At 43.7% G+C, this 16,409-nt stretch overlaps 1 protein-coding gene across 1 annotated transcript in view; it reads right to left on the reverse strand.

Annotated features, from left to right (window-relative positions):
- Positions 1-4,673: 4,673 nt before the first annotated feature.
- The window catches only part of notch1a (notch receptor 1a), a 33,471-nt gene continuing 21,735 nt past the window's right edge, over positions 4,674-16,409 (reverse strand). Inside the window, exons 20-34 of the mRNA XM_018753780.2 lie at positions 16,234-16,387; positions 15,893-16,077; positions 15,458-15,590; positions 14,923-15,180; positions 14,583-14,695; positions 13,624-14,195; positions 12,863-13,294; positions 12,577-12,725; positions 11,426-11,639; positions 11,063-11,150; positions 10,401-10,563; positions 9,195-9,493; positions 8,857-9,004; positions 8,515-8,612; positions 4,674-7,984 (exon numbers count right to left, since the gene is read on the reverse strand). Coding sequence (XP_018609296.1) covers positions 6,554-7,984; positions 8,515-8,612; positions 8,857-9,004; positions 9,195-9,493; positions 10,401-10,563; positions 11,063-11,150; positions 11,426-11,639; positions 12,577-12,725; positions 12,863-13,294; positions 13,624-14,195; positions 14,583-14,695; positions 14,923-15,180; positions 15,458-15,590; positions 15,893-16,077; positions 16,234-16,387 — 4,437 coding nt within the window. The 3' untranslated portion in view covers positions 4,674-6,553. The remainder of the gene's footprint in view (positions 7,985-8,514; positions 8,613-8,856; positions 9,005-9,194; positions 9,494-10,400; positions 10,564-11,062; positions 11,151-11,425; positions 11,640-12,576; positions 12,726-12,862; positions 13,295-13,623; positions 14,196-14,582; positions 14,696-14,922; positions 15,181-15,457; positions 15,591-15,892; positions 16,078-16,233; positions 16,388-16,409) is intronic.

The raw sequence follows: 16,409 nt of genomic DNA on the forward strand, positions 1-16,409 counted from the left end.
CGCCATCCTCACAGGGTGATAGAGTTTTTATTTCTAGTAGTTTTATTAGTTAGTCCAGCTCTCCCCTGACATTGACAGCTCCAAGAAAACGAGGAAACAATGATTTGCACAGCGAGGACAGCGGTTCCAAGGATGCAGACCACCTTGAAGAATTCTCATCGCTTCCGGAGGAGGAAGTGGGAGGACAATGGCAAATTTCCCGAGCGAGTTGCTTTCATTCGGGAGGTTGTCTTAGGGCTTCTGGCCCTCACCATTGAGGATGTGGTCTGTATCCAAAGCAATTGACCGTCGTCGTTCTTCAATTTCCCGCTGCTGTCCAAGAGGGAGTACTGGAAGACTTTGAGGATGTGTAGGGAGAGCGCTGACCATGCTACCTTGTGCCCCTACTCCATGGAACCTCTGTGGAGGAACAACCAGAGGATCATGATGGTCCACGTCTTCAACCCCTTCGTGTCAGCAGCAGCCGTGGAAACGTTCCCGAAGGAGTTTGTCATTGCATCGGAGGACACAGGACGTGCTGGATGAGCTGGGCTTTTGAAATTGGCGAAGACAATTTCAGGTATGTCCAGTAAGTATTTTTGTGGTCTCAAAATGCATCATTTTCAGACACACTTCACTTGCGATCTCCTAAATGCTCTATAAACATGTATCACATCATCTGTCACAATCATCTTTGTATTTCCTATGAATTAAATCAACAACAATTCATGTCATGTGCGCCGGCAAAAAAAAATGGCAATATTGGGCAAAATTACTGTGCTTTGATAATTGTTCATCTACATCTACAACCTATTGTCATTTCCACATAGTGTGTGAGTGACAGAGAGAGTGTGTTCCACTGATGTATGGATGAGTGACCCAGTGTAAGTAGTGTATCTAGCAGTGTAAATCACCTTGGTGAATAAGGTGTGTGGACTGGTAACACTACATAGAGTTCATTGGACGTTGAAGCGTATATATAGAGTTTTTTTTTTTTTTAAATACTATGATGTAATCTATATTTGGATGAAGTTTTATGCGGATACAGGTGTGATGAACATTGGTTCATATGTGGAAAGTAACAAACTAACTGTACTTAAGAATCACACATCTGCAACTGTCTCTTTCTCCTAATGTAATGCACACATTGTATTTTCTATGAGATGTACGTCGCTTTGGAAAAAAGCGTCTGCTAAATGAAATGTAACTAAGGCAAACAAGGACCGTCTCGAAAGCGTACAGCACTCACAGTTTGAGGATGAAACTGAAAATCATAAGGAAGTTCGAAGGTGGACAAAGATTATCGTCTAAGCACGGGAACTAAGTTTAGCCGTATCGACTGAATACACAGTGAATGATGCTGCACGTAAAGGAACACATGAAAAGAACACTTAGCATGAAAACAACAATAATTACGAAGAAACTTCAAGGGACAATAAGCGAGATGGAAAAATAATTATGCTATTGACAGTATGTTGAATTGTGTGAGAGGAGGCGAGGGGGAATCCGACATACGTAAATTTTGACTTACGTAAGGGGTTGAAGAACCGTCTATTTGCGTAAGTCGAGGGGTGTCTTTACATGGTATTCGGGTTACATTAGAGAAAAGTCTCCGCAGAATGAATGAATGTAAATATAAGCGAGGGAACAGAAGTGGATGATAAATTACATACAGGCTTAAATTAAACGGGAGACGGAATTCACAAGCTGTAACTCTGCATGGATGAACGTGATTGGTCCATTTGAATAGTTCAGGGTGTAATGCGTAACTTGGCACGAGGGTGCGGAGCACAGGTACTAAGTTTGAATGGATCAACGTGATTGGTCCATTTGAATAGTCCTCGTGCTGCTCTTCAGAGGGAAAAGGTGTCCGTATCCCAATGCAGGGAGGAAATAATAAATAACTGTTGGAGATTAGCGTCAGGTTATTTTATTACATTAGTTTTAATAACTATTTTATTTTTCTTTTTGAACAAAGATTTAAAATAATTATTTTAGTTAAGTGACTCTGTCTCCTGTCTGTCGTATTTTATTCAGAGTTCTAGTGCAGCTAGTGATTCTGACGATATGTTAATAACATATAAGACGTCCTGGGAAATTAATTTTTACAAATGAATATTTTTTTCCACGCTATCGACAAAACTTTGAAAAAAAAAAAAACATTTAAGAAAACCCGCAAGATGGCGGCAAAGAACGAAAGATGCACAGGCAGTTTTTTGGCGCGTTTCTGTCACCGCTGCTTCGTTTACCGCCTTGTTTGTACAGAACCAGTTAGTATTTGAGGAAAGACAAAAAGTCTCTTTTTTTTTCCACTTATTAGAAGTTCATTGTTAGAGCACCCACCTTGGTTAACCTACATATTCAGTACCTCACATTTTTTGTAGGTTGAGACTGAAGGATGTTGAGGAAAGGTAAAAATCTGAAGTGTTAAGAAACCACTGTAAGTGACTGTAGCTCATAAGAACAGATGTATTGTGTTCAAGAGTGTTTAAAAAATGGTAAAGCAAAGAAAAGGGAGTAAGGTGGATGGCACTGTGAGCAAGAAAAGAACAAGAGGAAAAACAAGACCAAGAAAACAATAACAAAAGCTGTGGTCAAAATGACTACTTGCTGAATTGTGCTGGCATTCTCCATTTTAGGGTGGTACACTTGCCCACATCACAGAACCACCATAAGAGGTCTGGCTGCAGAGGAGACAGACCAGTTTGAGAAAGATGGCAAAGGACACCGAAAAAGCATAGTGTTGTGCCGGGCCTTGTTTTATCGTTTGTGACTAAGGGGTAGTGAAGGGCTAGATGCGCAAGTTACTGAAGGAGGGGGTACTTTGGAGATGACGAGGAGTTATAACGTGGTGCAGATAGTGCTGAAGGGCAAGGAGAAAGAATGCAGTGATGGAAGATTATGCGAAAGAGAAAAGGCAGTGTGGTTGATGGAGATACATGGGTGGAAGAAACAGTGCTGATGGACGTGACAGAAAGGGGAAAGACAGGAAAGATAAGTAAAAAAGTAGTGCAGGAGACAGTGGGGAAGCAAAGTTTGAGAGAATGCAACTGTGGTAGGCCAACTGTGGTCTCACCAAAGCCGATGGAAAGGATCACTTTGTAGGCATTGTCCTCCTGATATGGTCCAAAGAAGGACTTGCATGGGGATCACAGATATTGCTCCAGTCAGATGGAATACGAATACAAAAATGCAAAGGCGATGGATACAGGCTAGGCAGAAAGTTTTTCCAGAGAGAGAACATAATCATCAAAGATACCGGTGAGACATGGTCCCAGGAAGGGTCAGGGATATAGTTTTGAGCGTTAAAGGTGGATGGATTTTGACTCAAACAAAACAGACACTGAGACACCTGAAGCCTTGAATGCTACAGGCCAGAAGATAAGTTATGCTACTGTATAAATACATTACCTGTTATATGGATACTTGTTACAGATATTCACAAATGGTTATATCCAGACTTATCATTCCATTAGTCCACCAGCCTAGGCTCGGCAGATGAGCACAAAAGCAGCTTTACATATATACTGAGGATAATGGGAACAGGCACCGTCTCTGTCTGTGTTTTTCAGGACATGCTAGATTGTATTTTCCTGGACATATCCTTATTTTCAGTGTTGAACCATTTTAGTCTGGTGAGAACAGGTGCGACAATAACTAATCTACTATACAACGTGTTGCAGAAGCCATTTTCTAAATTATTTCTTTGTACTTATTTGTTATATTACACCGTAAAGTCCTCACTCCTGTCTTTGAAGAACTATTCCTAGTTGTGTTCGCTGTGTTGCATTTCCCTTTTTCTCTGTTATTTTTGTACTTGTCACCTTTGTTATTTTTAACAAGTCTGGCTGCCCTAATCTGACCTCTTTAATTAACACAATGTTTTCATCCACCAAAGTGCCATTTTGTGGATTTTTTAGTTTATTGCAGCATACTTTGTAAACTCAGCATTGACAGCACAAAAATCCCAGGAGAGTAGCTGTTTGAGATGCTGGAACCACCAAGTGTAGCAACAACCATCATGCCACAGTGAGATGTTTACATTATCTATTAATGTATTGTGGCATCCCCCCAATGGAGCTACTGGAGACAGGCTCAGGCGTCAGGGTTTCTGGAAAATGCTCTTTATTGACCATATACATGTCTTTTTGATAGGAGCCTTGACCAAGATGCCTCAGACAGTACAAAGCAGTCCCTGAACACTGGAGAGTTCCTCCAGGTCACTCTAAGCCCTCCTTCTCGACACAATGCTTAGGGGGTCAACCCTCGAACCTCCCCAGAATTCCCCCATGGCAAACTAAGTATAAGCAACATAACAGCTAATCAGAACAGAACGTAAGACTATGTACAGAAATAGATACTAACACCAACTATTTACATTAATCTACATCAGCCCTCCTCAGTGCGTTACATTATATTTTTGGGTTCTTTTGATAAATTAAGGCACAACAGTAGATAGTTTTATATTACTTTTCTATAATAAAAGGAGACAGCAGAAATGTTTAGGATGTTTAAGAATGTTTTTGTTTAGGATTTTGAAATACTAATGAACATGTGTAAGCAATGGTGAAATTTTTGTAAAACACACACAGATATGAAGAGATGTATGGCAAGATGTAAAGTAAGTTGTGTTTTACACTTTTAGTGAATGAGAGGTGAATTAGAGGCGTTTCTGAAAGGAACAAACATAAGCATGAATTGGTCGGAAATTTTAATGAATTCTTAGCTAAACTAAGTACATTGTGGTCCAAATACAGTACTGAATGACCAGGTCAAACAGCATCAGTCTGAGACACACAACACATTTACATAAATGGGTGGACAGGTGAAATTGACACACAAATGAAATCTGAATCAAAAAAATGCCCTTTATTGTAATAAAAACCAAAGTTTACAAATCAGTTTACATTTTTTGTTTGCAAACAACTTTGCACGGTATGTCACTTAAAAAAACAAAACTGTTATCGTGATACATCTTCTAAGGCCTAGTTTATAAAACAAGACATCATCTTACACCATCCAGTACTTCTCATGAAGCAGATGTCATAACATCGCACCATATAAGGACGCTAGAACACAAGCTTTCTTCCACCTACAAGTTATGCCATTACACACTGTATCCAGAACCCCTAGGATACTCAATGGATTATTTTGTATTACAAAACAAATCAATAAATAATGATTTATATACCCATAGTCAGTCGTATTGTTTATCTATAGGGATTGCAAATATTCCCCATGTATTGTATTGATATATTTTAATATATTTGTATTTAATTCCAACTCAGTAACACTGAGTAACACAATTCTGTATTTTTATAATTTTAATCCCTTATGACATCATATCGACAAACATGTTTAAGACTTTAAGATTTCTGAAACAAAATCTTGCTTTCGGCAGCACATATTATTTACACAAAGAAACCAGTGGCAGATCTGTTCAATTCAAGCAAGAGTCACTGAGGACATCAGCAAATAGGAAGAGGAGTGTTACGGCTCGGCCACTTGGCCATCGTTCCTCAAACAAGGGGAACAAGAGTTGGATTTTAACACGACAAACAACAACTGTTTGCCTGCACATTACTGAAGTCCATGTTCCACTCTGCTGTTTGCACAAAAGGCGCATCCAGTGTTTAACCTCAGAGAGGGTTTGGGGCAGCTTGACAGTTTTCTCACGTGGAGACTCCACCCCATTGCAATCAAAAAGTCCCTATGACACACAATGCCAACTTCGGTACTCCTTTTGAGAACAAGGAAAGACAACTGACACACCACACATGACAGGCAACATGGATGACTAATAAAATCTGGAATTTAGAGAATCATGACTGATATTCTTGAGGCTGAGGACAAAAAAACAGAGTACTAGAAATGTCTGAATTCTAACTGGACAGGAAAGTCATCAGATGTTAAGTCTTTTAAGATCTACCTTCCACATGCAGACATTGGCAGTAAGAATAGCTTATGGGTCCTGGTTCTGTAAAAAACAAGAACTAACTAGTTACTGTCGGAAGACTAATATAAACCTAATTAATACTGAAACTTAAAAAAACATCCACAAAATTAAGGAAAATATTTGTAGCATTTTTTTCTTTATACAAAATTATAAAGCATTACAATCAATTAGAAAAGCGAGGAATTGGTGTCTTTTACGGAAGTAACAACTTAAGTCACCAATATAAATACCGTATGTTAACAAAAAGAGGAATTGCTGATAAACTGCAGACAAAAGCACTAACATGTAACTGTCTACGTTAAAAAAAGTAGTTTTCCACAGTTTTAGGCCCAGTTCTTTGGCCCCAAAGAAATCTTTTGCAGAAAATACAATATATAAATAAGGCCATCTGTCTGTTTTTCCTACATAAAATATAAAGTACATAAATAAATACAAAATTAATGCAACATAATTCTTATCACATTAGTATAAAATCATATTTAAACGGGATGATTCAGACAAATCTGTTCCCTCTGCTATTTTTTTAAAGTCCTCTTTCTATTTAATTAGATTTTCTTTTTCAAAGAGTGCTTTTAAACTATACTTAAAACTTAAGTTGGCTGGGTAAATTTGATCTCCTTACTTAAACTGGTCTGGAATATGTCCAATTTGAGACTGCATGCTGGTTGGAGGACTGGAGATTCCTTCTGACCAGTCAGACATATTGGAATGTGGGGAGGAGCTTGACCATTGGTCTGGTGATCCCGGTGAGGGGGTTAGGAAAGGGTGATCAGGCACCTGCAGCTGATGATTAGGGGTGTTGTCCATGGGGGCCGAGTAGCTATGCTGAGAAGGCGGGGTGAGGAACTGCGTGCTTGGTATGCTCTGGCCGAGCGAGGCGGGCAGGATCTGTGTTTCCTGGGGTAGGATGGTGTGAAGGGACATGGTGCCGCCTGACCCAGGCTGCAGATCCGATCTGCTCAAATCATTGCTGAGGAAATTCTGGCCAATAGCGTGACTACCAGTGGCAGTGTTGGAGTTCTGGTGCTGTAATGCAATGCTTTGCTGCTGCGGCTGCTGTGACTGCTGAGACTGCTGCTGCATGCTTTGCTGGTGTTGGAGCTGCTGCATTTGCTGTGCCTGCATGAGGTGGGACTGGCTGGCGAGGCAGCTACCAGACAAGCCTTGATAGCTCATCATCTGGGAGAGAGTAGTGGTAGGCAGACTGTTGTGGAGTGAGGTCATCATGCCATGCTGTGGCACTGAGGAGCTGGCTTGGTGAAGACCCCCCGAAGCTGACACGCTCCGCATGGGGTTGAACTGGTTCTGCTGGCCAGCACCTGGGTGCATCCTAGAGATCCAGTCACATTGGCTAGCCCCACCACCCATGGCCAGAGTCATGGAACCAGTGGTACCGGGGCTTGACACAGGCAGGTGAGAGAGGCGTGGTGGCATTGGGTCAAAGGGCACCCGGCCCAGCTCTTGCTTGGCAGCCATGCCTAGGTGGCTGACTCCCATGTGGGCCTCGGGCATGCCCTGCAAGTGGTTAAGTGACATGGATGGGGATGGCTGGAAGGGAGATGTCATCATGGGTGGGGAAGCCACATCAGACATGTATCCATGTGGAGACTCCAAGGAGTCCACTGGTGAGAGTACAGCAGAACTGTCCAGCAGCCCTCCCTTCCCATCCTGGGCCTTCTTCCTACGGGCCTTCATGTCCTTGCCATCCTTGCAACTGATGCCCTTGGCACTGGGCTTACGTGCCTTCTTGCTTGAGGCTGCCGGCTTCACAACACCACTACTGCTGCTGCCACCACCTAGGTAGCCATTGGGGGAGCAGAGAGGGGGTGACAGTGTGGCACCTATGTGGCTGTTGTGCATTGGTGGGCTGCGCACCAGGTTGTATTCATCTAGCAGGCGCACAATGTCGTGGTGCATACGTTCCTGGGCGATGTCCCGTGGCAGCCGGTCCATGTGGTCCGTGATCTCGCGGTTGGCAAAGTGGTCCAGCAACACCTTGGCCGTCTCATAGCTTCCTTCTCTTGCAGCCAAGAATAGGGGTGTCTCCTCCTAGAGCAGGGAGACAGCAACAGAACACTGCATCAGCTGAAATATTAAGAAGATGCTGCTGCAAGAACCAGACAACTAATGACCAACTTTAAGACTTAAAATAACAGAAATAAAAACACTGCCCCTAGGAACCCAAATCCAGATTGCCTTTCATAACCTTCATTACCCACTACTTTCTTATTTTATGTGATTTTTTTCACTAAGTGGCTTACAATATATGATTTGCTCACTAATGTACTTACATTGATTTACCCCTTCATACATTTGGGTAAAATTTACTGTATCAGTTCAGAGTCAGTAGGTAGATCAAGGGTACCAGAGCAGGTGGGATTCCAACCTATTTCTGGACAAGTTGTGTCGCCTGTCAGTAACTAATTTTAAAAACCAGAAACCACTTCAAGTGAAGTGTAAACCATCCACTTCTGGAGATGGACTGGAATATATAAAGATGCATGGATCTGGGCTACATATAGAATGATACCCTTCTTCAAATGTGTACCAGGATCCCAGAATTAGGTAAGATTCCTTACCTTATTGTTCTGCATGTCTTTGTTGGCCCCGTTCTTCAGAAGAACTACAGCTGCATCCAAGTTGTTCACTGCAGCAGCCCAGTGCAGGGCAGACTTGCCTGGGGAGAGGAACATACACATTCAACCATCTTGTAACATAGCCAAAGGAAAATGCCAATTTTTATCATCAGTGTTACTGTAACTGTATATATTTTATGCATTTTAAAATAAATTGAAAGAATATAGGTTAATGACACCAGGGTCTTTCTTGGGACCTTAACTTACAAATTTTCCATTACTAGTCTATCTGAATAACAAACACTGCATAACCCTTCTACATACAACAGACTGAAGGAGCCATACCAAAATCATCAACAGCATTGACATCTGCGTGAGAATTGATGAGCTCCTCCACCATGCCCTCCACTGCCAGGCGAGCTGCCAGTATCAGAGGTGTGGTTCCATCATGCATGCGAGCATCCAGGTCTGTGGCCCTGTTCCTTATCAAAATCTGCAAAGACCCAGCAATTCTTGTTATTAATAAACAGAAAGCACTTAAAGAGCATTTAACAGATTCTATGATTTCAGGTATCTAAACAATTTTGTACAAGCAATAGTTTTCTTAAATTTCTTAATGTTAAGATAAAATAAAGAAATTTAAGAACTATAATGTCTGCATCTTAGCTGGGTCAGAACTGCACCTGGAAAACTCCCTGGGCATCAGCTGCAACAGCTGCATGCAGTGGAGTGCGCCCCATGTTGTCCTGGACGTTGGCATCAGCGCTGGACTCCAGGAGACGCTTAGCAGCATCAGAGCGAGCATAACGGGCTGCCAAATGCAGAGCGGTTTCACCCGTACGGTCTGTTTGATTGTGCAGGTTGGCACCCTGGTAGATGAAGTCGGAGATTACATTGGCCGAGGCATCTTCTTCTTCCTCACTGTTGCCCGTCTCCAATCCACCGCCACTGCAGGATGCAATCATGAGTGGGGTAAAACCATCTGTAAGGTAAAAGGAAAGTGTATCAGGAACAAAAGCAGAGAGACAAACCATACTTCTCATGTAGATGGAAATGGGAAACCACACCAATATAGTACATATCTACAATTCAGCTATTTAGTGGACCACTTTTTCCAATGTGACATTCAACTTAAGAATAAAACAGAAACAATTAAACATATTACACATCACAGAGTCAAAGCAAAACATTCAGTAAAACAACCAAGAAAAGTGACCGAGTTTGAACTGTTTGCTTCCTGATCAAATCAGATCTATCAAGTACTAGATGAAGAGACGCCTTAATTTTAAAATTTTTGAAACTAAGAATTTTTTTGTTTTGCAGAAGAGGAGGCAAAATAGAAACCTCTAGCTGCTGAAATAACTGGGAATTATACTGTTTGAAATGTAACTCAAGCTTGTTGAATTTGACAGGCCATTCCTCCTCAAAAGAAAAACGCTACTCAAATTTCTCCAAAACATCTGATCCAAGATTGTGCACACTGATCCAGAGAGCCATTCCCCAGATTGTTAAAATACTTATCAGGGGTGTGTACGTAACAAAATGGTTAGAGCAAAACAATTTTTAATTATTAAAGCTTTTTAATTTTTTCGAAAAAGGAAAGAAATGTTAGAGGGTAAATTACTAACCCATCTAACCCAAGCTATCCCATAGGACACCAGCCTGCTCCTTTGATGTTCACCTCTTTGCCCTCAGGGCTCCAGGCTCTCGCTACGCCTACTCACTGCACGCGCTCACTGCCTCAACTCTGCATACTTAAACTCACACGCTTTACATGCTCAGTACAGGAAGACAGTTACGTGCAGGCGAGGGTGCTTCTGCAGAAACTTGCAAGGAAATACAGCGACAGTCAACAATATGAGCATAAGCAGCATTCCAAATGAACCCACCTGGACCACGGACGTTGACATCCATGCAATCGTTATCAATTTCACCCTGTGGGGGTGTGGGGGCTATGGAGGGAATGCGCAGATCAGCTGCATCTAGGTGCTGCTGGGTCCACTGACGATGGTCTGTCTGGTCATCCAGATCTAACATCGCCTGTTCCTCATACTAAAGAAACAAGGAGCTGACTGTCACAAAGCTGCTGTAGTCTGCAAACAAGACCCAATCAGACAACACATAGGGACACACAGCGGAAACCATACTCTCCTTACACCCCTATGCTGTACCATAGCTAAGAAGCCATCCACTCTACAACTACCTGAGAGACCCAGGCAGGGATAGTCACAAAAATGAGCAAAAACCAAATGGACCAATCATCATCATCAAACCCTCCCTTAATTTTTTAAAATTCACTTACGTACTAAATTTATATCTGGTGCTTAACAGTCATTCACTTTCCACTGTAACTTATTTTTACATGAAGCCTAAGAATGTGCTAGCGCACAAGTTTTGAGATGAATCTCAATAAAGGAAAGAGAAAAAACTTTGGAAACCCATTTGGTAGAAAATCTACATCGTATTCTGTGATTTTTTTTCTATTTTACAAGTATTTGATGTAACTGTTTCCTTTTTACCTAAAGAATAAATCCCACAAGCATCTTCTTACCCTGAAGCGCTTGATGTCTGACGGCTCCTCTCCCCATTCATTTTGGTTGTCATCCATCAGCGAAATGTCCGAAGAGTTCTTCAGTGGTCTGTTCCCGCAGGGAGACCCCCCCAAGGAGTCCAATTATTGATCTGGCAAGTGCTACAAGAATTCTCATCCTCGGCTAATGAGCTGACCCTCTGTCCTCTCACAAAGTGACCGATTCACTGCTTGGAACCTCCTGTCCATTTAGTGTCAATTAATGGAGGGACCCAAGCAGGTTCTATAAACCAAAGCCCCAGTCTACAGTACTTGCATACAAAGGCTACTAGCTACCACAGTCATTGAGATTTGTGGTGTTGGGCGAGACAACATTGCACTTACTTTAGCCCGACTGAGTCCTCCCCGACCGGCTCCCGCCTCTTCTTCTTGCTGGGCTCACTAACCTTGAAGCCTTCAGGGAACCAGAGCTGGCCATGCTCACGGCGCCGCTTGCGGGAGACCACCACCCCAGCAGCAATGAAGGCAAGCATTGCCAGCCCTGCCAGCACCACATACACTGGGTACAGTTCAAGGGGTGGTTGGGCGTCGTTCTTACCTGCAAGGGATAAGAGCAGCATGGTCAGGCACGGTGTTCTGCCCGAAAAGGAAACTGCCGCAACCAGTGTGGAATGGCAGCTGGGATGGAGCGCTACCTCGTCCCGCTTGAGCTCCGACTCCTGCTTGGCCAATCCCCTATTTGTTCACGTCAGTAACGGTGGGATCATTTGTAAAACAAGGCTGCTCCGTTAGCTAATAATCAGAATAGCTAACCAGCTCTGCACAAAAAGAAGCACGAAAAATAGAATGGAAATCCCACCCCCTCTCCCCTTTTCAGCCCAACAACTAAACCAGGAGCCAACTTTACCATTTCTTCTTTAAGGGAAAAAGGGGAGGGATTAATGAACCTCAAATTACTCCACATGCTTTAAGCTGTAAAGACGAAGGATTTATTCGGATTTTCGAGATAACAAAGTCTCCCAACTTCTAGCGGTCTCCCGATCAATTTTTCCTTTTTCTTTTTTTTTTGCACACTCCGCTAACGATTTTGAAATGATAAACTCTCCCCACCTAAACCCTTGGAGATGAAATAAGTCCCGGCATTATGCGCAATGGGGTGAAGGCCGCCGCCATCCCTGATCACAGGCAGTGGGCTGAAGGCGAGAGTGCGCGGAGTTGGCTCGTGGTTATTTACAGCAATTAATTGCATTTGAGCCGGAAGGTAGTTAATTTAGAAGTCAAGGATTGATTTTTACATCCTAATTTGTGTCTCCTCTATTGTTAGCTATCACAACACAGTCTCAGTCCATAAAGATGGCCTGTTTGACAAAGATGGTGGGGAAATTTTGGGGCGTGCCTTGTATGCATTTGTGGGCGGTCCAGTCAAAATGGGAGGTGCAGTTTTGTATGTTCTCCAGCCCCAAATCATCTAGCCACAGTTATATGAAGTGTGCCTCCCTCTACCCCAGTACCACCCCACTGCTGTATATACTCACTAGTGACAGCCTCGATGATATAAGGGACTTTCAGGTTGCCGCTGGAGGCCAATGCTCCCAAGAAGGCAGCTACATCAGTGGCACTCTGGAAACAGTCATTGGACTGCTGAATACACTGCCGATTATCAATCTCCAGGTAAACAACTGACCTGTGGAGAGTTGGGAGTGACTGGATTAATACAATCAAGGAATGGATTAATACATCAGCTGTATCTCAGCAACAGCATATGGCTGGTGATTGATTCAGGAAGCAAAATCATGGCTGGTAATAGTCAATGAAACCCACCCCTTGATCTGCATCTGGTCCAGCTCACGGCGTCGGCGGTGGGTGTCAAATACACCATCCAGCGAGCGCTTTACTTCACTGAGTAGAGTCTCAGGGAACTGAGCCCAAGTGTCAACTGAGCGCTTGATTTTGTGCTTACTTAGTTCCTGCTCGCTACCAAAGTATGGATAGATCATGGGCTCGCCCTGAGCATCACGCCGAAAGACCACATTGGTATGGATCACACGGCTCAGCTCACGTAGAAAGGCAGTTGAGTTGTTCTTCAGCTGTTCTGGTGTAAGGTGGACCACTAGCACCAGGTGGCCAACCGCCAACTTCTCAGGTACATTGTTGGCGCAGTCCAGGCCATCCCACTCACATTCAGCATTGTTGCAGCCCTGGTCACAGTGACCATCTGCATAATGGTCCTTACAATACTGGTCATACAGCGGGCTGCAAAAGAAACCATTTTACAAATTAACAAGCAATGCTAGCATAATCCTTTCTCTGATTTGACCTGCCAGTGTTACATGAGCAGTCAGATGCAAAAGCGAAGTGAATTGATATTATTGTTCAAGTGCATATCAAAATAAACTAATACAAGGTAAAGACATAGAAGCAGTGAAAGCCTTGATTCAACCAGCTAGCATAATGAGGTGAGTAAGGTAAATCAGGCTGATGTGACATAGAGCTTCAAACAAAAAAACACAAGACCCCCTGTGGCCTGATTTTGCAAGCCCCAGAGAGGACTAAGATCTGTCAAGAACAGACCGCCAACTCACTTGCACTGGCCCTCCAGGTTCTGGCAGTCGAAGCCATCATACAGGCACCCAGCACTGTTGCACTGCTCATCGCACTTGCCATCGTTGAAGTATCGCCAGCACTGTAGCGAGGCTGTGCAGTTCTTCCACGGGTCGTTGAAGTTAAGTGAGCAGTCACCGCCATCCCAGCCACACGCGTGACTATTGCACGCACTGTCACAGGTTTTGTCACCGCTGCGCTCCTCACAGCGTGGGCTACCACAACTCTCTGCCACCTTGGGAGGTGGTGTGATGTCGCGTCCCAAGCCTCCCGGGAAGGTGTAGTCCAGAATGTGGCAGAGGAGGCCATTGAAATTTGTGGGGCAAACGCAGTGGTAGAGATGATCTTCAGACACATACTCACAAGTGCCACCATTATAACAGGGATTGGAGTTACAGGGGCTGTCCACCAGGTACTGGCATTCAGGACCTGTGAAGGCCACTGTGCAGAGGCAACTGGGACTCTTATGGCCTGAAATGCACGTGCCCCCATTGCGGCAGTGCAGGCTACCACAGGATCGGGCATCATATTCGCACGTAGAACCTGTGTACCCCTGGGCAAGCCAACCAAATCACAGAGACATTAGCATCATCATTTTGCTTAGTTTATGCTTTTATCTAGAATTAGTTATAACTGTACCTATTTATACTAGTAATTTTTACACTGGAGCAATTATTTGTCCAAGAAGGGATTGTTCCACTTAAACCACCAAAATTTACATTTCAAAATTATGTCATTAATCATTATGTCAGCCGTTGTCCTACTGCTACAAGAAAGGGTACAAGGGAAACACGGCGACTAGTAAAGTTCTCTGGGATCTGCTGTCCAGTGCATACTAGAGTTTACTGTACTGTAGCACAAGCAAGTAACAGATGAAACTTGTCAACACATCCCTTTCTGGCAGAAGAGAAGAAACCATGGGGCCTGAAGCAGTACTTACTGGTGGACATTTGCAGATGAATCCATGAGGGGTGTTGCTGGCCACAGCACACGTGCCTCCATTGCGGCAGGGCTTCCCCTTACAGCCATCAAACACAGTGTTACAGTGCTTTCCTGTTAAATCGGGGAAACGAGATGGGGTACAGAAGTTACCGCATAAACTGTATTATGATTTCAAAATATGCTAAATTCATTTCATTTAAGCCCAATGTCCATTTTAAAATGTCTTGTCATGGTAACTGGTGGGTAAAACTAAAACAACTGATTTTTGGAAAATAGTGATACTCAAGACTGCTCAGTCCAACTAGTACTATTACTAATGATGGGGTGGGAGTCCATACCTGTGTAGCCAGTACGGCACTCGCAGCGGTAGCTGTTGGTAAGCTGGACACAGGTGTAAGTGCCACGTGGATCGCAGGGGTCTGACAGGCACTCATTAACGTCACCTTCGCAGCGCTCTCCCACGTACCCAGGTGGACATACGCAGTGGTAGCCCCCCACGCGGTCCATGCATTTGCCTCCATGGAAGCACTTGGGCTCATACGTGACCGGGTCATTGAAAGGTGTGCAGTCATCTACATTGATCTCACAGTGAACACCTGGGGAGGATGTTTTAGCAAAGGTCATGGGAAGGACCATCCAGATCTCAGCAGCATGTGTAACACTTAAGCAGTGCACTGTATCAGGTGGAATACCTGACACAGTTATGAACAGACAGGGCCATTACAAGTGATCTATTTTAATGGAAGCATAAACACGAATTTGATGTAAAAGGTTTCTGAGAACATTTTTTTTGCTTTTTTAATTTATTTCAGGCAAGTGCTGGCTGTTAGCAGGCCTTAAATATATCTGGTGGCTGAGGGTGGGGGGACTGACCTTGTGTCCCACGGGGACAGGAACATTTGTATGTGTTGACCAGATCAATGCAAGTCCCGCCATTCTGGCAGGGCTGGGACAGGCACTCATTGATCTCAATGGAGCAGTTTACCCCATGGTAACCCGACACACACTAAGAAAAAGAATTATGATACAGAAATTAAATCTCCAGCTTCCTTCAATCAAAATAAAAATGGGACATTAGTTAGTACATGCGCAGTTCTCATTTCCTCACATTCCATTTCTTTTGTCTTTGCTGTTGTCTCATGTTGTTCTTGGCTGTTCTAGAAATACTGCTCTATCAAAAATTCAGTGATGAAAGATGGGAACTTCGCCACATTCACCCATCTCATTTGTTTTCAGTCTGTACTTGAAAGTGGTTTAGTGTTACACTCTGAATGAAGGGAGGATGATGATGCAATTTGCAGCATTTACCTCACATGTATACCCTCCGAGGTAGTCTGTGCAAGTGGCTCCATTCTGACATGGGTTGGGCGAGCATTCATCCACCTGCTCCTCACAGTAGCTGCCCGTGTAGCCAGCCTGACAGCGGCAGTAATGTGTGTTGCCAGCATCCAGGCACTGGCCTGAGTTCCTGCACAGGTTGGCCACATCCACACCTGGGGTAAGAAGGTGGCAGCAAAAAAGCAAACCATGAATCACTGAGTTCAAGGCAAGAGTGAAAGAAATCAAAAATTCAAAGGACAAGAGGTGCACACTTCATGCCACAGATACACTCCCTGGCAGCCTGCATGCAATGCCTCCACCCATGTTACCTTGTCGCTTAGCTGCCACCTCACAAGAGACGCTGGGAACGTCACAGTACAGGCCTGTCCAGCCACTCTGGCACTCGCAGCTGTAAGAAGCGCCCTTCTGCCAGCAGGATCCGCCGTTTTTGCAGGGTGATGAGCTGCACCAGGGAACCAGGTTCTGTAACCAGAGCACAAACTTC

The sequence above is a fragment of the Scleropages formosus genome, chromosome 6, assembly GCF_900964775.1.
Source record: "Scleropages formosus chromosome 6, fSclFor1.1, whole genome shotgun sequence".
In the NCBI taxonomy this organism is placed as follows: Eukaryota; Metazoa; Chordata; class Actinopteri; order Osteoglossiformes; family Osteoglossidae; genus Scleropages; species Scleropages formosus.